Below are 21,538 nucleotides of genomic sequence, written 5' to 3'. Positions count from 1 at the left end.
TTTATGTTGCTGTTATTTTGAAAAGAACGAATGGGACTTTTGTGGTGCCTCTTCAGCCTCTTTTGGACTGGCAATGATAATCGAACAAGTACAGTGGTGAACGCAATGGTCACTAACACTTCCGAGCAAAGTACTAATACACAATACGTAGATGTAGATGTAGGTGTAAGTAAAACAAAATAACATGGCTTCTTTTGTGTGTGAATATATTTACCGTTTGATAGTTCCGAGTTTACGTGAACCCATAATCAATACATCAGCCTTTACTTCGCGAGTTTTACGAAGAATTTCAGTCTTGGGTTCACCGATTATCGAAATTGCACGACAGAGGATCTAGATAAGAATAAGAAGAAATATATGCAGATTAATACTTGAATTACACTACACTACACTACACTACACTACACTACACTACAATGCAATGCAATGCAATGCAATGCAAGACAATTGGGTCTGGGCACAAGTTACAACTCACATTTCTCTTTTTAAGTTCCTTGGCAAAGCCTCGGAGCAAACGATGACTTCTCTCTCTGCCGACTTCATCGTTATCTTCGATGTAACCTGTGGGGTTGATGTAAGGAGCTACAGGGACATCCAGGTGGCGAACATGGATCAAGACAACCTTTTATGTATATATATATATATATATATATATATATTATAAGAAAAGGATATTCACAAAATTACAAAAGATTTATCGTAACTCACCATATCAGTTTCGGGTCGAATGAAATTCTCAAGAGCCCATTCAACCACATAATCGGAATGATCATCGATACTAATCACTGCTGTACGGGTCTTGGTGGCTTCCTGTTCAGGATCATGAGTGTGGCTGAGATCAACATTTGTATCCTTGGTTCCCATTGTTGTAGTTGTAGTTGTAGTAGTAGCAGTAGTAAGGGTGATAGAAAGAAGAAGAAGAAAAGAATTTGTATGATTCTGGGATGCCTTCAAGTGTGTAAGAAGTATCTTGTTTTGTCTATCTGTCTTTATTTTATCATTTGCTCTTTTTTTTTCCGATATATTGAGAATGCAAAGTAGTGAGGATTGAAACATGTTTGTTAATAGAAGATCCGAGACAACATTAATAATAAAACCCGATCCCTTTTCTTTAATAAGATATTATATAATAATAGTGTATTATGTATATAAAGCAATGATTTAATTTTTAATTTTATATGTTTGCTTGTTTGTTTATTATATTGTCTATTTTATACATATATGTATATGGGATGAAGGGTAAGGGTGTGTATGTGTAGTAAAGAGGTATGATATCATGTCTTGAATATTGTGAGGTGCTTTGTGTAAAGAGAGTACTTTATACATATATATATGTTTGTGTGATCTTCTTTACTCGTACTTCATCTCGTTCTCATAGAAACCAACAGTGGGGAAGGCACGGCTGAATTCAGCGACCTCGTTCTTCAATGCCTGGACATCCTCAAGCTGGGATCCATCGCCAATGTGTTCCTTAAAGTTGGCAAGCTTGGTTCCCTTGACCTTGGCCTTTTCGTTGATTGCGATGGTCACGGCACGGTCGATAAAGGACACGACCTTGCCAAAGTCCTCAGGCTTGAATCCACGGCTGGTCATTGCTGGGGTACCGACACGCAGACCACCGGGGATCAGGGCACTCTTGTCGCCCGGGACAGTGTTCTTGTTGGCAGCAATGTTGACCAGCTCCAGAATACGTTCCACACGTGCACCGTCAATACCCTTGGCCTTGAGGTTGACGAGCAACAGGTGGTTGTCGGTGCCGCCGGAGACGAGGTCGTAACCGAGGTCCAAGAATGCGGTGGCAAAGGCCTGGTTGTTGACCAGAACCTGCTGCTGGTATTCCTTGTACAAGGGGGACTTGACCTGCTTCAAGGCTACAGAGAGAGCAGAGATGGTGTGGTTGTGAGGTCCACCCTGGTGGCCAGGGAAGACGGACTGGTTGATGGGGTTCTCGAGATCATAAAGGATTTCTATAGTTTATTAATTAATTTGTTGTTGTTGTTATTATTAAATGAGTTGGTTTGTATTAAATAATTACCTTTTCCCTTCTTGTCGACACTACGAATACCCTTGCGGAAGAAGATCATTGAACCACGAGGACCACGGAGAGACTTGTGGGTGGTGGTGGTAACAATATCAGCGTACTTGAAAGGAGAAGGCAAGAGATCGGCAGCAACCATACCTACAATAGCGATTTGATTATTATTATTATTATTTGACTTGGTTAGCAACACACTACAAACTATATATCCGCACCCCTCCACATCTATTCATCAAAGTATCTATGTATTCTTACCAGAGATGTGGGCCATGTCAGCCATCAAGTAAGCACCAGCCTTGTCTGCAATCTAATTGGTTTACTTTTAGTCTTTTTTTTTCTTTTTTTTTATTGAGTCAAGCCAGTCATTGAAACACCACTAATATTTCTCTCTCTGCATCTTTATATCTACATCTCATAAATTTTTATTTATTTATTGCTTTGTATTACCTGTTTCATGCGGGCGTAATCGATATTGCGAGAGTATGCACTGGCACCGGCCACGATGACCTTGGGGCGGTACAAGAGAGCATTTGCTTCCAGAGCATCATAATCAATACGGCCAGTTGATTCATCGAGGCGGTAGGGCAATGTTTCGAAATATGTAGAGACAGCAGAAATCTTTTTTGTGGGGGTTTGATAACCGTGCGACAAACTAATAGTGAAATTAATTAAATAAATAAATAAATAAATAAAGTAAAATAAAATAAAATATAAGCTACTTACTGTCCACCGTGGGGAAGATCAAGACCCATCAAACGATCATGGGGTTTCATGATAGCTCCATAAACATACAGGTTTGCAGGTGCACCCGACAAGGCCTGGACATTCACACCCCATTCCTCAGTAGAGAGATTAAAGGCCTCCAAGGCTCTCTTTTGGCAGAGAAGTTCGGACATGTCAATGAACTCATTTCCACCATAATATCTAGAGAAAATTAAAGCATTAAGAAAGAAAGAAAGAAAAGGTCCAATATATATATGTGGTTATTTACCTTGCATTGGGATAACCTTCAGAGTACTTGTTTTGCATGACACTGCCAAGAGCATCCATGACAGCTCTAGAGGTAAAGTTCTTTATATATATATATATATGTATATAAATAGATGAAGAAATTATAAATGAATCAGAACAAAGTATATCACAGTTTTATGATAATAGATCAAATGAAATGAAATATGTACCTCTGATGGGATCAAGACAACACTCTCACGCTGTCTCTTTTTTTCCTTTTCGATGATGTCAAACATCTCGGGGTCATTTTGGGATAAACGTTCGTTGAGGAACTAGAAATTATATAAATATATATATATATATATAAGATGTCTTTATTTATTTATTTATTTATATTATCTAACCTCTCTCTGACCAGCAGGGAAAGCATATGTACGCTGTCAAGTATTTAAAAGAAAGAAATAGAGTAAGTAACAAGAAACAATGATTTAGATTACAGCTTTATTATCTAATAGAAAATTATAAACTCACAGTTTGGTTGAGTGCAGGGCGGGCAATGCGGGCAACTGAGGTGCGTTGAGACAAAAGAGAACGAAGCATTTTTTTTTTATATTATATTATTATCTTTAATTGGAATTTCTTGGTAAAATAAAATATGGCAAAAAAATGATAATTTTCTTTAAACCAATATATGTATATCAAAGAAGTAGAAGAAGTAGAAAAGAAAGAGATCCTTTTTATATATATATATAAAAATTGGTCTTTTGTACTTTAGGACAAAGCGGAAGATGAACGTCTAAAACAGGCAATATTTTTCCACCGAGTCAATCCACCGTGCCAACCAAAAAAAAAAATTTAAAAAGTGAGCAAGAAAAACGAGATGGGCTTAATTTGGCTCATCGAGTGGCTGGTAAGTAAAATAAAATAAAATAAATAAAAATCAAATCAAATCAAATCAAATCAAATATGTATACATACATACATACATACATATTTATTTTATTTTGCAAGATCATAAAGCAAAAATAAATGAATAAAAGTATAATTAATCATTGTTTCAATTGTTTCAATTGTTTCAATTGTTTCAATTGTTTCAATATTTATATCTACTGATATCATCATTTATTAAATAAATAAATTAAAAAAAAAGAAAAGAAAAGAAAGTTGTTCAAAATATTGCTTTGCAAGTATTAAGGACGTAAATAAAGGAATCCTATTGGTTAAAGTTACTTTCTTTCTTTTTTTTCAATTACCGAAAATTATTCACGGCTGATTACCCCCTCTTTTTTTTTCAAAAAAAAAAAAAAAAAAGATGGAATTCTCCAACAAGAATATATGTTATGCTATTGAGGTCTTTGTTAATGTGTGTATGGGCTTGTAGACACACTTATATATTTATTTATTAATGAACTATAAAATAAAATACAAGCCCAACCCTCTCATCTGGTCAGATACTCCTTTGGTTGATAATCCAATTGTACAAATAGTAATAAGAAGAAGTAAAAAAATAAATAAAGAGTATTTGATATAGTATAATATTTTTACACAGCATATTTGTATTGCAACCGGTAATAAGTTTTGCTGGTAAATATTAATGTAATATAATATAAAATAGGATAGGATAATCATGCGAACAAAATAAAAAAACTCATTTTATTTTAGTTTTGACTTTGGTGGCAAATTATTTGTTTTCAATGTTAATATTAATAATAATAAGGATGATGTTTTTATTTTACTTTATTTGCTTATAGAAAAAAAAAAGAATATACAGAAAAAAATTATATATATAGATGATGAAGATAATATGATACATATGAGGGTTTGGAAGGGGTGGAAGGAGGTGGAAGGGGTGGGTGAGAGATAAAGAAAGACTGCGTAGTTTGTAGTGCGTAGTTTGTGGTGCGTAAGTTATGTAAATAAGTTATGTAGGTAAATAAGTGTATGAAATCGAAATTATTATGATTATTGAATGAATAAATGGTTGCTTGGTTACTGGATATTGTTCATTGCTAGTGCAAGGGCAGTCAGACATTTTAATGAGCGGTCAAGGTTGGGGTAATCTTGTTCGATTGATGGAGTGTGTTTTAAGAGGTCTAATAATCAAATAACAAATAGTAACAAAAATTTAATGATCAAATTTTTTTGTTTTGTTTTTGGTTACGGATTTTACCTTTAAATAAGAGACAATATCGAGTGATACGTTGTATGGGCGCAATCAAATAATCCGAAAGCTCCATTCGGTGTGATTCTTTTTTATGCCGTGAATCCTAAGAGAGTTTCAGCCATTTGTTTTTAATTTATTTTATTTTTTAAATAAAAATAATAATAATAGAAAGCTTAAACTTAAGCTTATGATTTACAAGAATGGCACAATAATTATCCCCCTTTCTTTTTTTTTTATAATAACTATTGTTATTGTCTTGTTTACCTCTATCACTTGGCGGTAAGCACTGCTTCGGTCTGCCTTGGCCAGTGATCGTTGGCACGTTGCATAGTTGGCAGCATAGCCAATGTAGATCTCCAATCGCCCTTCCATCTCACAGAACACTTGACCTACGCCTTTTCCCGATGAACAGATACAGATGCACTCGGTCAGCCAATCGACTAGATTTGTCGATAGCACGATCAACTGCGGTAAATAGGCAAAGATTGATTCTACCAGCCTCAGATTGACCAGAGGCGGTGTTGCCTGGGCTGCCTTTAAGAGTGGATCCATATAAAGCTAAAGGAATACATAGATAGATCATTAAATTAAATTTTCAAATAATAATAAAATATAGCATTTTGCTTTACCATTTTGGCCATCTGGAGATGTTGTAGATATGTGCTTTCTGTAGTCAATAATTCATCGAGAATGAATCTTTTGAGTTGGGCTGATCGTGGATGTTGCGATGACTATGATATCATTTATTTATTTATTTATTTATTTATTTATTTAGTGTCCAATAGGTCTATATAGATATAAAGGTATATTTACCTTTGAGATTGGTAGACGGAGAGATTCGTAAAATGCATCTTGCCATAATACAAGACCCTGTTGTTCTTTTTGTGCTACCTTTCGGCGGAGTGAATGGGTTGGTGTGAAGAAATGGAAGACGAGTCGGTCAAGAGTCCACCCACGTTTAGTCCGGGGAGGTGAAGGCTGTTGTGATAAAGAAGATGAAGAAGAAGTTGTTGAGGTGTTTGTGGCTGTCTGGCAGATATGTTGGTCAATGACAAATTGACTATTGGACGTGAAAAGGGTGCGTGGTTTTGAGCGAGTTCCTTCAAGAGACTTTGTTGGTCTGAGGAGACTTTGCTCGATTATTGACATTGACCGACGACCGGCGTTGGTCTTTTTATTTGGTTGGTTGTGTGGCTCAAAACTGATGGGTTGTGGATCACACAAGAAACTATCGACAGTTGAAGATGCCCATGCACGAGTCTGAACAGAGTCCCAATTTGATTGAATCAGAGGAGGCATTTCTTGAATTATTTTGTTGTGTGTGATTGAACTTGAAGAATATAGACAGAGAAGAAGAAGAGGTAAGGAAAGAGAGGAAAAGGGAAATATTTGAATTTATATGTATATTTTATATTTGATTATTTTTAGTAGTAAAAGTAGGAGTGTAGTATGTGTGTGTAATTATGCTTCAAAAGAAAGCACATCATCCATTAAGATTGTAGAAATGACGGTAAGCACAAGAAAGTTATATTATTATTTACTTTTATTAAAGAACCGCTTGTATCTCTTTTCTTTCGATCTATCTATCTATCTATCTATCTATCTATCTATATACACATATATTATATATTCTACCTGTCTTTCCTTTTTAAGAAAGACTGAGAAAAATAAAAATTAAGAACCATTGTCGCCATCATGACACACAACAACAACAACAGCAATTTTATTTATTATACACCATAAAAAAACGTTCATTTCATTTCATTTCATTTCATTTCATATAATATTATTAATAATAATAATAATAATAATAATAATAATAATCTGTCAGACTCACCGGCCTTCTCTACAATCACAAGATAATGTTACAATTGCAAAGAATAGCACTAAGACAGTCTTGATGTTCAATCTCGCAGACTCAACCGGCTCAGGAATCGAAAGTAGTATACAAACAAGTGTACACAATTAACGTAAGACCTGGAATTTGACATAGAGCGCTTACTCAAAAGATTTCTAGCGGTCTCGACAAATCGGTGCTTAAGAAAGATTGAAGATTAGATGTCTAGTTGTGGTAAAGATACAACATTTCATTTTAGATATAAATATATAATATCAAGTCTCTCTCTCTCTCTTTTTTTTTTTTAACTTTATTAAATAAATAACAGGTTCGGATATCTATCATTCGTACCGACTTTTTTTTTTCTTTTTTTTTTCTTGTGTATTCGATCTATAAATGAAATCTATACTTAAAATACACAAAGAATAAAAAATAAAATAAAATAAAAAAAAGTGGAGATCTACTGAGCATTATGTATGTATAGAGTAAATATTGAGCATAATGATCGCAATTACTTATTTGTTGTTGTTGCTGTTGGTATTCGCAATTCATCTCAAGACGTTTAATTCTTTGCTTTGCTTTGCTTTGCTTTGCTTTGCTTTTTTTGTACATTGCATTGCATACAATAAAATAAAATAAAATAAAGTAAAGTAAAAATGCACAAAAATTGATTCCGAGTTTTCCGTTTGAGTCCAAGGCGAAAGAAATATATAGAAATTATTATTCTCTTAAAAAAAAAAATCATCCTATATATAAAAAAGAAAGGAAATTCATTTGAGAATCATGTGTGACGCACCAGCCAAAGATACCTTTTTTTTCCTTCCTTCCTTTTATTCTTTCTTGTACAAATGGAGTCAATAGTCCGTACAACTTGTTACTTTTTTTTGTTTTGTTTTATAAATATATCCTTCAAAAAAAATATTTTTTTTTACGGCGATTCTGTAAGATTGTCCTTTATTTTGAACACACAAAAACTCAAAATTATGGTGTGGAAACACTTTGGCCATTTATTATTATTATTAATGCGTTAATTAAATATCCAGGTTAATATATTGGAGTCCAGACAGAGAAATGGGTAATAATTTACTTGGATATTAAATTACCGAAACACTGTGTTTGAATTGCTCATATACATATCTATGTACAGTTTATTTTATTTTATTTTATTTTTTTCTATCTTTCTATCTATCTACCCAGATTCCGTCTATAAAATTCTTGTACTTCACCAAAACGCACTACACACAAAGGCGTGTGCTATACTTCATTAGACCTAGTCTATTTTAGCATGCACCGTGGGGGTTTTTTTTTTATATTTCATTTTGTTTAATTTCTGTTTTCTTCTTTCTTCTTTTCTCCTTTATTTATTCATTTATTATATAAATCAATACAATACAAAAGTCAATCTATCAAAACTACAAAAAGAGCATATAAAATACAAAATACATATATATATCAATAATAGAATACCTTGTTTTTTTTTTTACTTTCTTGTAGAATCTTATGCTTTTCTACTTGCAAACACAAAAAGGAAATTTTCAAAACGTCAATTTGACACCATCTTTTGTCTTTTTTTTTTTTTTTTTTTTTTAAAATTATTTACTACTCTTACTAATATTTACTTTAATCTATATTATGATTATTATTATATATATATTATCAAGACTATTCATTACAAGCTAGATAGATCGTAATTGATAATAAATAGCCATTGCTTATAATCTGATTTTATTTAATAATACTAAATAAAATTCTAGCTTTGATAGTTTTACCACTTGGGAACAATTAAATGATATTGCTTTATTATTAGTATTTTAAATAGGAGTGCATTTGAATACAGAGTATATATATATATTGTTAATCTTTATTTCTGATATAATCATCATATTACATATCATTCAAGAAAATATCACTATTAGCAAGACCAGACTAGACCAAAAAAAAAATTAAAAAATAATAAGGCAAGACAAACCAAGATAAGACAAATTAACTAATAAATGAAAATAAAATCACAGTCATTGCTCAATTGATTAATTAGTATAAGCATATTGTGTATTCATAATCAATTAATGACCATTGCATTTTCTTTACAAACCTACACCACAATAAAAGAGTAAAGAATATTTTGATATTTTTTTATTTGTAAATGCAACATTACATTTTACATTTTTCATTAATACTTTATATATATATTTATATATAAAAAAGAAAGCTCAGTCAATCAGTCAGCCAGTGAGCCAGTCATTAGTCAGTTAGCTGGTTGATCATTAAATGAAAATAAGAATATAAAATCAAATATATCATGTCCCTGCATTAGTTTGGATTTGATAATATAAATTAAATTAGGATATCATAAAGAAGAGAAGAAAAGAAAAGAAAAAAAAACAAGATCTTCGCAACACTTTTGATGGTCATTCCTTTGTCCATTTCATTCATTTATCGAATCTTGAAAGCTGTCAGTAATAAGATCGTGATTGAGCAACAAACGACAACAACAACAACAACAACAACAACAACAACAACTGACCCCTCCCTCTCTCTTTTGCTTCTTCTTTTTTTCTTAATATTATGTACCTGTATTTTGAATATTACAAGAATCCAAGATAAGCCAGACAGGTTTTATGAGATCATCAGCACAATTAACATCATCATTTTAATTTGATATTTTATTGTTAACTTGTCGAAAAATAAATAAATAGAAGTAGTAGGGAAAGAAAGGAAGAGGGATATCGTTATTCCTTGATAAACAAATAATAATGATAATAAACCAAATGCACGCCGACGCAATTCCCTCTATATAATTTTTTTTGGCTTTAATTCTTTTGTGTGCTGAGCTACATTACATATCAGAGATTTCATTTAATCACAGAGACTTTTTCATTTTTTTGCGCGCTCTTGTGCATACAGGCATATGCACGTACATAAATGTACATGTATTAAAATTAAATCAGAATAGTAATTATACCATTAGAATATATTAAAAAAAAAATCACACACACATAGGACTCTTATTTTGAATGTATATATTATACACTGATGACAAAAATTATGATGATTGCTTACAGAATTCTTTGTATAGAAACCATTAATACTAAAAGTACTTCTTCTTTTAAGAATATTCATCATCGTCATTCTCATTCTCATTCTTAAAACAATTAATCAATATGCAAGTAAAATCTTGACCACTTCTTTACATGAAACATATTTATGATCTTGTATTTTTCTTTTTCTTTTTATATTTCATTTACATAGTCTATATAGATGTATGTATGTACATGAAAAACATCTTTATATCCAGGTAGCTTAATAAGAATACTGTATACAATAAACTCATTCGAGATTACCATCATATTTTATCTTATTTCTTTGAAAGTCTATATCTATATCTATATCTACATAGATCTGTGTGTCAATATTCTAGTGCAAATCATCCAATCAGAGAGCTATATTGTTATCTCGCATATTTAATCATCAATTAATACTTGGATATACAAATTCAGATTAACCAGAAAAATAATAATAATAATCATCTTTAGATATATATATATATCTAATGGTAACTATCAGTCAGAATCAACTTTATTTTAATAATCTGACAGTCCAAAAGAGGGAACAAGATTTTCACAATATAAATTTCTTTTATATCAATTTAAAGTAAAACAGAAATATTACTTCCAAAGATACAAGCACAAACAAATGACCTACAAACCTATTAATCAATTAATCAATCGATTAGTTAATAGTAAAATGGTCTGTAAGCTCTACAGTAACTATATATAATAACAGTCTTTTCTCTAATAGATAATGAAGCTTTACCAACCCTGTAACAGTACATAAATATAAAATTACCAAAAAGTTTAATTGACGGAACCTTAATTTCCAAGTATTTTATTATTTAAATAATGTTATTACAGTGTTTCTACTTGAGATTAAGACGATGTTAGTTTTTTGTTTGTTTGTCCAAAAAAAAAAAGAAAGAAAGAAGGAATTAAGACACAAAAGAATAAAATTTGGGATAGAAAGGGTTTAGTTGAAAGATAAAATAAAATAAAAAAATGAGATTCTGCCAAAAGGTACGAACAGAGTGGTTAATCAATTATAAAAATCACAGCCAATCTTTTTATTTATTTGGTAATCATACAAAAATAATAATAATACAATTAGTTCTTTTTTGTATTCCCCATTTCACTTGTAATAATTTAAAATATTACAGAAACTCTCATCGACGTGTCTTTTAGAGCCGCAAACGTTTAAGGTGCCTTTGATTGTCTTTGGAGATGGGCTTACAAACAATCCAAGTGTCATATTTCGCAGTTTACGGCATGGAGTATCCAAGAAAGGTAAGCAAATTGTCCAAAATAAAACTAACATCGTCTTAATCTCAAGTAGAAACATTGTAATAATAAATGGGTACTCAAAAAATATAGTTAAGCTTCAAGAAAGTATAGTTCAATATATATATATATATATAAAAGAGATCAACATATGATATGATAGAAGCATTAATATTTGGCTGTGCTATCCTCATCTTTTTGTTTGTTTCTTGACATTTACTTCTTGAACTTTATTTTGGTATAATAGCAACCAAAGATTTTTTTTTTTTAAAAAAAAAAACTTAAAAAAAAAGAATAGAATTTAAACCATGTTTTGGTGTATTTGTAAACTGCAAGTTAATCCTAATTATTATTTTTCTGTCCTTTCGCTATACATATATATATACGTATCGATTATTGTGTGGTCTCTGTATAAATATAAGTTCTCTAAAAAAATATGTTCAATAGAGAATTTTGATCCAGGTATCTGGGTAGGCCAAAAAATATAAAGAACCATAAAATTTTTGTGCTTAAACCAGCTGGTTATCTAATACACTTAATTGTGTATATATATATATATATATATATGTGTGTGTGTGTGTGTGTGTATGTGTAAAGGTGAGATAGAGAAGGAAAGAAGGAAGAAAAGAAGGAAAGAAGGATAAGGCAGGTAAAGAGGTGTGGTTAGCAAACTACGTCACAAATATTAATGACGCAACAAAAAACATGGTGCCCAAATTTCCGCCCTTGCCCTCTGAAAAAACATCAGTAAAAAAGTTGACCGCTCTTCAACTATCCTGCTAAAGCAAACAGGTAGCATTCTTACTCTGTACGTGTTTTAGGACATCCTTGATGCCTAGAAATGTCTTTAATTGAGATCTAATGATGACTTTTTTTATTATAATATTATATATTTTTACGTTTTTCTTTTATACGCAAATATATAAAAACACACATATAAACACACATACATATACACATTCACATACGCAAATGATATGTAAATGATATATATATATATATAATATATATAAAATAATAATAAAATAAATTAAAAAAAAAACAAAAAAATAACAAAAAAAAACAAAAAATTATACAGACCAAAAAAAAAAACTCCCCTCTCTTCCTTCTTTTTTTTATTTTATTTTATTTTTTATAACAAATGTCCTTTGCTGCAAGATTGTGGGGTCGCCGCATTGCCACAGCTGCTCGTCCTACTGCATTCCTCAGACCTAGTTTGACAAAGGCAATTAAGCCTCTCCAATGGCGTACCATGGCCTCCCACACCGTGATTGGTGATATTCCTGCCACCACTATTTCGGAGGATAAGGATTTTGGTGGTGAGTTGAAAACGAATAGAGTTTTTATATAAAGAAAAAAGCAAAAGCGCACGAATTTTCCTTTTCTTTGTAGAATATATATATAATAAACAACAACAACGATAACGACAACAAGAACGAAAAAAACGATTTTACACAAAATACATGCAGAAAGGGAATGTAATTTAGAGAGAGAGATACAACGATATATTCTATTTGCGAACCGACGAAAGAATATATACATATGAAGAATAAAGAAAGATAGAAAGAGAGAAAATCAATCCGATTCAATTCAATTCAATTCAAAGAAGAAGAAAACCATGAAACTTATTATTTTTATATTATAATATAAAAATATATATATATATATTTCTGACAAGTTTCTTGCAGATGTCGAAGATGAAGATGAGGCAAAGATGCGCAATTTCACTGTCAACTTTGGTCCCCAGCATCCCGCTGCTCACGGTGTGCTTCGTCTGATTCTCGAATTGAATGGTGAGGAGATCATCCGCGCCGATCCCCACGTCGGTCTCTTGCATCGCGGTACCGAAAAGCTGATTGAGTACAAGACATACCTCCAGGCCCTTCCTTACTTTGATCGTCTTGATTACGTTTCGATGATGTGCAATGAGCAGGCCTATTCACTTGCTGTCGAGAAGCTCCTCAACGTCGAAATCCCCGAACGCGCAAAGTACATTCGCACCATGTTTGGCGAAGTGACCCGTATTCTGAACCATATCATGTCAATCATGTCCCACGCAATGGATGTCGGTGCCCTGACACCTTTCTTGTGGATGTTCGAGGAGCGTGAGAAGCTCATGGAGTTCTACGAACGTGTGTCGGGTGCCCGTCTTCACTCGGCCTACGTCCGTCCCGGCGGTGTTGCCCTTGATTTGCCCATGGGTCTCTTGACTGATATCCATCTCTGGGCCGAACAGTTTGCTGACCGTGTGGATGAAATTGAAGAGCTCTTGACAGGAAACCGTATCTGGAAGGTCCGTACCCAGGGTGTTGGTGTTGTCACTGCCCAGGAAGCCCTCGACTGGGGTTTCTCAGGTGTCATGAGCAGAGGTTCAGGCATCAAGTATGATATTCGTAAGGCTGCCCCTTACGATGCCTACGACAAGGTCGAGTTTGATGTGCCTGTTGGTATGAACGGTGATTGTTACGATCGTTACATGTGCCGTACCGAAGAGATGCGTCAGTCTCTCCGTATCATTTCCCAGTGCATTAACACTATTCCCGAAGGACCTATTAAGGTCGATGACTGGAAGGTAATTATTGTTATTTTTTAAAAAGAAAGAGAGAAGCATAAGACAGACGGTTAGAAAGAAAGAGAATCAATATATGAATGGATACATACTTCCATACGCACATATATATATATGGTGAAAATAATAGAATATAAAACTAACTATCTGATTTGTCTTTCTTTCTCTGTATGTGTATTGCGCGCGCTTTTTATTTTATTTTGTTTTATGTGGGGGAAAATAATATATAAATATATATATATATTGTAATTTCATTAGATTGCTCCTCCTCCCCGTGCTGCCATGAAGGAGAACATGGAGGCTCTTATCCATCACTTCAAGCTTTACTCTGAGGGTTACTCCGTTCCTCCTGGTGAGACTTACACTGTAATTGAGGCCCCCAAGGGTGAGTTTGGTGTCTTCTTGGTGTCAGACGGAACCAACAGACCTTACAGATGTAAGATCAAGGCTCCTGGTTTCTTGCATCTCCAGGGATCTGACTTCATGTCTCGCGGTCACCTTCTCCCCGATATGGTCACCATCATTGGTACCATGGATATTGTGTTTGGTGAAGTCGATCGATAAACAAACAAAATCAAAAGAATAATATCATGCACTCTTTTTTTTCTTTTCTTTTCTTTCTATTTTGTTACATATCCATATATAACAAAGTAAAATAAAATAAAATAAAATAAAATAAATTAAAATAAAAAATAAAATAAAGTATACTTCAAAAAATAGTAATAATAATAATCAAGATACCTATGCTTTTTATTCCATTCTATTATATCTCATTTAATAATTTCATTATCAAATTTAACTGATTTTTTTCTTAAAAAAATATTAAACTCAATTCAATTCAATTCAATTAGATTCAGTCCAATTTATTTTTGCTCACATTTATGACCTTTATCAAAGAAACAAAAGTAATAAATCTCTGAATTGAAAATAAACCAAAGGTATATATCTATAATATATATTTCTCTCTATATCTCCCTCCCTCCCTCTCTCTGTGTGTGTGTGTGTGTGCTTGGGTTAAATATCATGATGAAACATTAATATTTGTGTGCCTGTATGATTGTGTACCTGTGTGTGTGTGTGTGCATTTGTAGAAAAACTCATGTACACGTGATCCGGTGGCTTGGAAGTAGGCCCATGGCACAATCCTTAGTTGCTGTCAGATTTACACCCCCTCCCCTCTCCCTCCTCTTGGTCTATTCCTTCACATTATGTTCCGATCAGCATTCTCCACTGCTACCGTGGGCATCAATGCCTCGGTGCGCTCATTTGCTACCCAGGCAAACCAGGCCAAGTCTTCCATTCATTTGGCCAGTTTGGCTGACAATGCCGGTGCTGTATCTCAGGTAAACAACAAACAACAAACAACAAACAACAAAAAACAACAAAAAATGCACACACACACACACATATATATAACTTATTTTATTTATTCTTTTTCTTTTTTGCTGCTATTAATATTATTGCTATTTTTTTTAGCGTATTCGCCTTGGTCGTGGTCCTGGTTCTGGCAAGGGAAAGACTGCCGGTAGAGGTCACAAGGGTCAAAAGGCTCGTTCTGGTAACGGTCAGCCTGTACCTTGGTTCGAGGGTGGTCAAACTCCTCTTGTCAAGCGTCTTCCCAAGCGCGGTTTCTTCAACCAGTAAGAATTGTATATTCGATTTAACCATTAAGAGAGAGAGAAAATAATATATTATATTATACAACCTTCATATATATATATATATATTCAGAAATTTAATCAATTAAATGATAATCAATTGATGTCTATAATTACTATTACAGGCACGGTAAAGAATACCAGGAAGTTAATCTCGATCGTTTACAGCACTGGATCGTTAGTGGAAGAATCGACGCATCTAAGCCTATTACAATGAAGGATCTTTTGGACAGCCGCTGTATCCACAAGATTGAGGATGGTGTAAAGATTCTCAGTGTGGTAGGCATTAAAGCAAAATGAAAAATTTATATATTTATTATATATATATATATATATATTAAGAGAGAAAGCAAGGATACTAAATGTGATTATTACAATTTTACTGCTGTGATTTTTTTAGGGTGCTGAACAATTCAACATTCCTATTACTATTGAGGTATCTAGAGCTTCCCAGAAGGCCATTGAGGCTATTGAGAAGGCTGGTGGAACCGTCTCTCTCCGTTACTTCAATGCTATCGGTCTCAGAGCACTTATCCACCCCGAGAAGTTCACAAAGACCCCCAAAGCAGCAGCACCAATTCGCAAAGAGGATATCAGTAAGTGGATTGTGAAAAGAAAGACAAACCAAAAACAAAACGAAACTAATGCGTCGAGTAGAGTATTATTCTCAGGAAAGAGCCCAGGTTACTGTTTAGATTTAATAAACCATGTCTCTCGTACACACCTACAACCTACATCAACACACCAACACACGTCTACACCCCAACAAAATCCCTTCTACACACAAATATATATATATACACACATACACACACATACACACTTACATACAGATATACATACAGATATACATACAAATATTAGAAATTGTCTAAATCCTTAGGAGTAATGGACAATTAATTGGCTTTGATATCTTTTGTATACTGAACGTGAAACATTACACCCCTTTCATTCATGGTGATTAGTACAACGGTATAAAATTATTTGATTTTGCGTAATGAATTGAGAAACTTTATATATACACATACGCATATACACATGCACATAGACACACACACGTATATATATACGTATTATAATATAAGGTTTGTAGAGTAATTTATATATATATATAAAGGGATTTGCGATAGAAATAAGCATGCTCTCTTCAATGGCTCATTTGAATGGCTTGTATTTTTTTGCGGATTTTGTATGAATATATGTATATGTATATATACTATGTGTCCATATGTGTATCTTTATGTGTATATACATATATATGTTTGTGTAGGTTCAGCTCGGCCTGTTCCATGGAATTATTTTTATTGGCTGCAAGTCAACGCTCATTAAAATAAGACTTTCAAAGAAAAACGAAGATAAAGTAGCAAGGGACCTTGTGAATTATTTTATTTAACAAATGGATGTCCTTGGCTGGTCGTAAAAGAATAAAACACATGTATAAATCATTAACAAAAAGAAAATAAAGCATACTTCTTTACTTCTTTACTTCTTTACTTATCTTTCTACTTACTTATTCTTCTTACTCAGCCTTGTTAAATTTATAGCTTACACTCACAGCTTAGCACTTGATACATAAAATGTGGACCAGAAAAAAAATATGAATACTGGTTTCATTTGTTATTGTTGTTGGTATAAAAGATTCTGCTCGGATAACCTGTTGTACTACAATAAAAGAATCAAAGAAATAATAATAGTAATAACCATTATAGTTGAATACACCATGTTTTTTCACAAGCCCTTGTCGATGGAGATATCCTTTACCCGGAATTACTCTTATTATTATAATTATTATTATTTAATACAAGTCTAATAGCTAAAATAAATAGATAATAAAATATCTAACCTGTAGCAGTAAATAGAGGTACAGCTGCTTTTACTATTCTCCTATTGATAGAGTACAAATTCTATATTACTACTCTGCACAATGATAAATATTGATAGACTCATGTGTACATCACTCATATGTATGTAGATAGTTAGGTAGATAAATAGGTATGTATGTATATAATTAACACCATTTATACCTTGATAAAAAAAAATTGGGGCTAAAATCCATTATTAAAAAAGAACAAAAGATGGCAGTTCAAATTCCTTAACTGCTTCCTAGTCTTCCGAATCTTTTCTTATTTTCTCTCTCTCTCTCTTTCTCTCTTTCTTTGACTGTAAAGCTCATCTGGCTGTAAGTAGATTGACATGTCAAACTTCACTCTCTTCCTCCCTCTCTCCTTCACACAGTCACTCATCGTTCTCTTTTGGCCAGTTTAACATTGCCCGACATTAACCCCATCGATCGCTTTCTTCTTTAACAACTCTTCTTATTTCTCCTATCTTTACACTCAATAATAATAATATTAACTAGACAAACCATCACTACCCCAAAAATATTTTATATTATCTCTTATATTTCTGAATTTTATTCAATCCACACACACAGAGATATATATACACCCACTCTACAGACACACGCACAAAACAAATGTCATTTACGCGGTCGAGATCTAGCAGCATTCCTGTGCCAGAAAACGCTATACAACAACGGTGATACACATACACACACTTTTATGAGCAAAGGCCAATGGGGAATAATAATAATAACGTTTTGTTTGGAAGCAGATCGGCTGTCAATAGACATGCCTAGCTCGCAACAACAACAATAACACCAACTTCTACTCCCCATCAGCCTTTGCATCATTTTAAAACAAGGCCTAATCGTCAATGTTTCTACCTTGTTTTGTATTTTTTATATTATATATATATACTATTATTATTATTATCTATAATAGAGCCTGGATTTCTGACGCCTTTCAACCCTATCGCTTTCCACCACAATTGGGTCAGGACACCATCGATCCTGTCGATGGTCTTGTTCATCGCATCCATTCCCGCTTCCTGGGTGTCTCTTTACTACACTCTAGTACAAACCACAGTGCGAACGTTGCCTTTTATCAAGTAACAAAGTATGAAATCACAGAGATCGCCTCATCGGACAAACAAGCCAAGATCAACGATCCATCTACTGCAATCAATGACTTGACCAAGAATGTTGGAATCAATTATTTTGGATCAGACCAGATTCAAACAGATCATAGTGTCGTTCTATCAGACTCTGTAGATACTCTTCTGTCACTTTCAGAAGCACCTGTCATTGCCAGGTCCGACAGTCATAACAACCATAACAGTAACAATAACAATAACAGTAGCAATAATAGCAATATGATGATGACAGATGGTATTCTTTTGGGCTCCGAAAAACCCTTGGCGGCTCTTCCACCCAAAAAACGCAAGCGACGCAGAATTGTGCGCTTTGATGTGGTGATGTGTTTGTGTAGTCCGGAAGAAGTCCTGGCTAGGGACTCACTGGAACACATATCGGCCGAACAAGAGTATTATCTATTTCCTCATGATGCTGTTCTCGAAACTCTCAACAATGCACCGCCCTTTGAGGTAGGCTGTCGTAAAAAAAAATCAAAGCTTATCTTTAGGCCGTTGAATAGTCTACAATCACTACACTATAATATACATACATACATACATACATATATATATATGAAAGATAAAAAGACGAGGGAAGGGTAGAGAGAGAGAGAGAGAGAGAGAGAGAGGGAAAGGAAATGGAGAAATGTTTTTTTTTAAAAAAAGAATAAGCAACATTCAGGCTGATATATGAGGTTAATACCCTCTTATTTTGGCTGTAGGTTATCTTTTCATTTTATCTTCCAAAGACATCTGACCCTTCTGGACATCATTCGCTGTGTTCCTGTCATGACCATATCCTAGAAACATCTCAAGTATCTTATAAGACCAAGTTAGAAGAGTTTGCAGCTGTTTGTAGTAACAGCTGTCGTCTTACATCTCCTACCTACCCATCACATCCTCAGCGCAGATGGACAGATCCTGGCTTAGAACGCCAGTTTAGACCTGAGTGCCATATACTGAACGTACGGTTCTCAAATGCCTCTCGTGAACTGTATATGGCTGTGAAACAGGCGGTTTCCGGGTTTGAGGCTGCCTATGAGAGAATGAGGGACTTGGTAATGATGGAAAAAAAATACATTAGTATATACATATATACATACCTTACCTTACATTATATTATATTACATCACATTGTAATGTATTGTAATGTATTGTATTGTATTGTATGTCTGTCTGTATGTAACATATGTATAACAATATTCAATTACCCACAACCACACGCTAATGCTATGGCAGAGAACACTTCACACACAGCTTGTTGCTAGTCAGCGAGCTGACAGCGTGCTCCGTTCAGAAACAAGAGTCGATTTTACAATTCCAACTGAAGAAGATACAGGTTATATTCATCGTACAACACTCCTTGATGCATGGAGTAGCAGTGATGACAATAGTTGGGAAAAGGGTACATTTAATATATACACATTCACACACGTATACTTGTATATGTATATATATATATATATATATATATATATATATATAAGTGCCTGTTTTCTGATCTATATATTGTTATTATTATTATTATTTGGCTCAACACAATTGGCATCTTTTGTAATACCTTCAGATTCCCATGTTTACGAAGAAGACCGTCAACAAACCGAATTCTTACATTCTGACACCGCACTGTCTCCAAAACCAGCACTCGGGACACCGTTTGACTCCCCTCCATTGATTACTACATCCGTATCCACCAACAATACAAAGCGAGCAGGTAACACCAACGGTTCGATTAAGAAATGTCTTTATTGTGGATCAAAAAGCACACCAATGTGGCGCAGAGGACCACAAGGTGCCGGAACTCTCTGTAATGCATGTGGCGTCAAGTGGAAGCACGGAAAAATCCTTTGTGGCGGCGGCAGCGGCGTTGGAGACAACAATGGCGATGGTAATAATGGTAAATGACAATAGTAATAGTAATAGTAATTTTAATGGTGGTGGTGGTGGCGGTGAAAATCCTCAATTACTTCCCAAAGATTATCGCGGAACGAAAAAGGCCGAGAAGAAACGAAAGAAGTCCGGAAGTGGAGCTAAAAAAGACAAGCGAGCAAAGGTCAAGGATGCCCGCAAGCCAATGATACACACAACCGACGAAGAACTAGAATATGGGAACACTTACACAGAAGACGATGAGATGGAGAGTAATATTGATGCGGCTAGGAACTTGAGTATTTATGAAGATGACGAGAGTTTGCGAGCTCTCCGTCTGTCTCGATCATCATCCGCTGCCGCTACCGCTACTGCTGCAGCAGCTGCAGTATTTGCTATGTCAGGCTCACGTGAATATGGCGCTAGAATGAGATCTTCATTTGAAGCTCACAGCTGGTCATCATCTATATCTGACTCATACAGCCCACCTCTTGCCTCATATATAACACCTTCACTCTCAACACCACCAAGGCAACGTAGACACACAGCAGATATATCTATTGCAGAAAAGATGGGTCTAAGTTCATCTTCATTCACAATGTCTGCAGGTGTAGATGCTGTGGAGGCAGCTGCAGTCTTGACTTTACTCAAAAGAAGTTAGTGCGTAAAACATCATTTTCATCATCCTCTCATCCCCCTTTCTCTCCCCTTAACAATCCACACCCACACTTAAACTTATTCTCACGCGCACACCAGTACCCCGTACCCGTACCCGTACCTACAACCCGTACCTACAACCTACATTTCCCTTTGAACATTTTTTTATATATTTCTGTTTCTTTTCATCTTTTTCTCCAACACAAAAGGAAAAGGAAAAGAAATAACCATGGCATCTTGGAGCTCTTTATTTTATTCGCTAAATTTTTCTTTTACTTCCTCACCGCATCTATACTTTCTTATTTTTGTTCTTGTCACGTTATTTTTTCTTCAAAAAATTATACTTCTTGACTGATCCTTTCTTTACAAAAGAATCGTCTTTCTTTCTTTCTACTTATGCTTTATATTTCTTTTTTTTTCACTTTTTCTATTGGTAGCCTGGTTTTGTTATTTGCTTCCTTTTAATGTAAATAATACAACCCCGTTTCTCT

At 34.0% G+C, this 21,538-nt stretch overlaps 6 protein-coding genes across 6 annotated transcripts; 3 read left to right on the top strand and 3 right to left on the bottom strand.

The window, feature by feature from the left end:
* Positions 1-12: 12 nt before the first annotated feature.
* Positions 13-864, bottom strand: PHYBLDRAFT_67019 (hypothetical protein; the record flags this gene model as incomplete). The annotated part of the gene is made up of 4 exons (XM_018441724.1): positions 13-133; positions 215-333; positions 476-622; positions 709-864. 4 exons carry the CDS (start codon positions 862-864, stop codon positions 13-15), a joined length of 543 nt encoding a protein of 180 aa, XP_018286955.1.
* Positions 865-1,350: 486 nt separating this feature from the next.
* On the bottom strand, positions 1,351-3,589 carry PHYBLDRAFT_156252 (hypothetical protein; the record flags this gene model as incomplete). The annotated part of the gene is made up of 8 exons (XM_018433476.1): positions 1,351-1,967; positions 2,036-2,179; positions 2,294-2,345; positions 2,486-2,690; positions 2,762-2,962; positions 3,030-3,109; positions 3,220-3,321; positions 3,521-3,589. The coding sequence occupies 8 exons, from the start codon at positions 3,587-3,589 to the stop codon at positions 1,351-1,353; spliced, it is 1,470 nt and encodes a 489-aa protein (XP_018286954.1).
* Positions 3,590-4,709: 1,120 nt separating this feature from the next.
* On the bottom strand, positions 4,710-6,493 carry PHYBLDRAFT_183011 (hypothetical protein). The gene is made up of 5 exons (XM_018438709.1): positions 5,967-6,493; positions 5,783-5,884; positions 5,418-5,711; positions 5,160-5,256; positions 4,710-5,082 (listed from the first exon to the last, which is right to left on the bottom strand). Exons 1-5 carry the CDS (start codon positions 6,450-6,452, stop codon positions 4,979-4,981), a joined length of 1,083 nt encoding a protein of 360 aa, XP_018286953.1. The 5' UTR covers positions 6,453-6,493; the 3' UTR covers positions 4,710-4,978.
* A 6,542-nt stretch (positions 6,494-13,035) lies between these two features.
* On the top strand, positions 13,036-14,454 carry Ndufs2 (NADH dehydrogenase Fe-S protein subunit 2 NDUFS2; the record flags this gene model as incomplete). Its single annotated transcript, XM_018440241.1, has 2 exons — positions 13,036-13,893; positions 14,149-14,454. The coding sequence occupies 2 exons, from the start codon at positions 13,036-13,038 to the stop codon at positions 14,452-14,454; spliced, it is 1,164 nt and encodes a 387-aa protein (XP_018286952.1).
* A 632-nt stretch (positions 14,455-15,086) lies between these two features.
* Positions 15,087-16,281, top strand: PHYBLDRAFT_183009 (hypothetical protein). The gene is made up of 5 exons (XM_018438708.1): positions 15,087-15,233; positions 15,367-15,530; positions 15,674-15,827; positions 15,949-16,144; positions 16,206-16,281. Exons 1-5 carry the CDS (start codon positions 15,099-15,101, stop codon positions 16,241-16,243), a joined length of 687 nt encoding a protein of 228 aa, XP_018286951.1. The 5' UTR covers positions 15,087-15,098; the 3' UTR covers positions 16,244-16,281.
* Positions 16,282-18,024: 1,743 nt separating this feature from the next.
* PHYBLDRAFT_67014 (hypothetical protein) lies at positions 18,025-21,051 on the top strand (the record flags this gene model as incomplete). The annotated part of the gene is made up of 6 exons (XM_018441723.1): positions 18,025-18,086; positions 18,332-18,992; positions 19,244-19,579; positions 19,761-19,926; positions 20,089-20,235; positions 20,285-21,051. 6 exons carry the CDS (start codon positions 18,025-18,027, stop codon positions 21,049-21,051), a joined length of 2,139 nt encoding a protein of 712 aa, XP_018286950.1.
* Positions 21,052-21,538: the final 487 nt, after the last annotated feature.

This window comes from Phycomyces blakesleeanus (genome assembly GCF_001638985.1).
Source record: "Phycomyces blakesleeanus NRRL 1555(-) unplaced genomic scaffold PHYBLscaffold_23, whole genome shotgun sequence".
Taxonomy (NCBI): domain Eukaryota; kingdom Fungi; phylum Mucoromycota; class Mucoromycetes; order Mucorales; family Phycomycetaceae; genus Phycomyces; species Phycomyces blakesleeanus.
Note: the sequence above shows the minus strand (reverse complement) of the source record. Positions and strands in the feature narration are given on the sequence as shown.

Bases quoted from the DNA above. Each gene is read 5' to 3' on its own strand.
- PHYBLDRAFT_183011 (XM_018438709.1), bottom strand. From the start codon at position 6,452: ATGCCTCCTCTGATTCAATCAAATTGGGACTCTGTTCAGACTCGTGCA. The intron at 5,885-5,966 runs GTAAATATACCT...ATGATATCATAG, and splicing joins TCCGTCTACCAATCTCAAAG to TCATCGCAACATCCACGATC. The intron at 5,712-5,782 runs GTAAAGCAAAAT...GTATTCCTTTAG, and splicing joins ATCTCCAGATGGCCAAAATG to CTTTATATGGATCCACTCTT.
- PHYBLDRAFT_183009 (XM_018438708.1), top strand. From the start codon at position 15,099: ATGTTCCGATCAGCATTCTCCACTGCTACCGTGGGCATCAATGCCTCG. The intron at 15,234-15,366 runs GTAAACAACAAA...TATTTTTTTTAG, and splicing joins ATGCCGGTGCTGTATCTCAG to CGTATTCGCCTTGGTCGTGG. The intron at 16,145-16,205 runs GTAAGTGGATTG...TGCGTCGAGTAG, and splicing joins AATTCGCAAAGAGGATATCA to AGTATTATTCTCAGGAAAGA.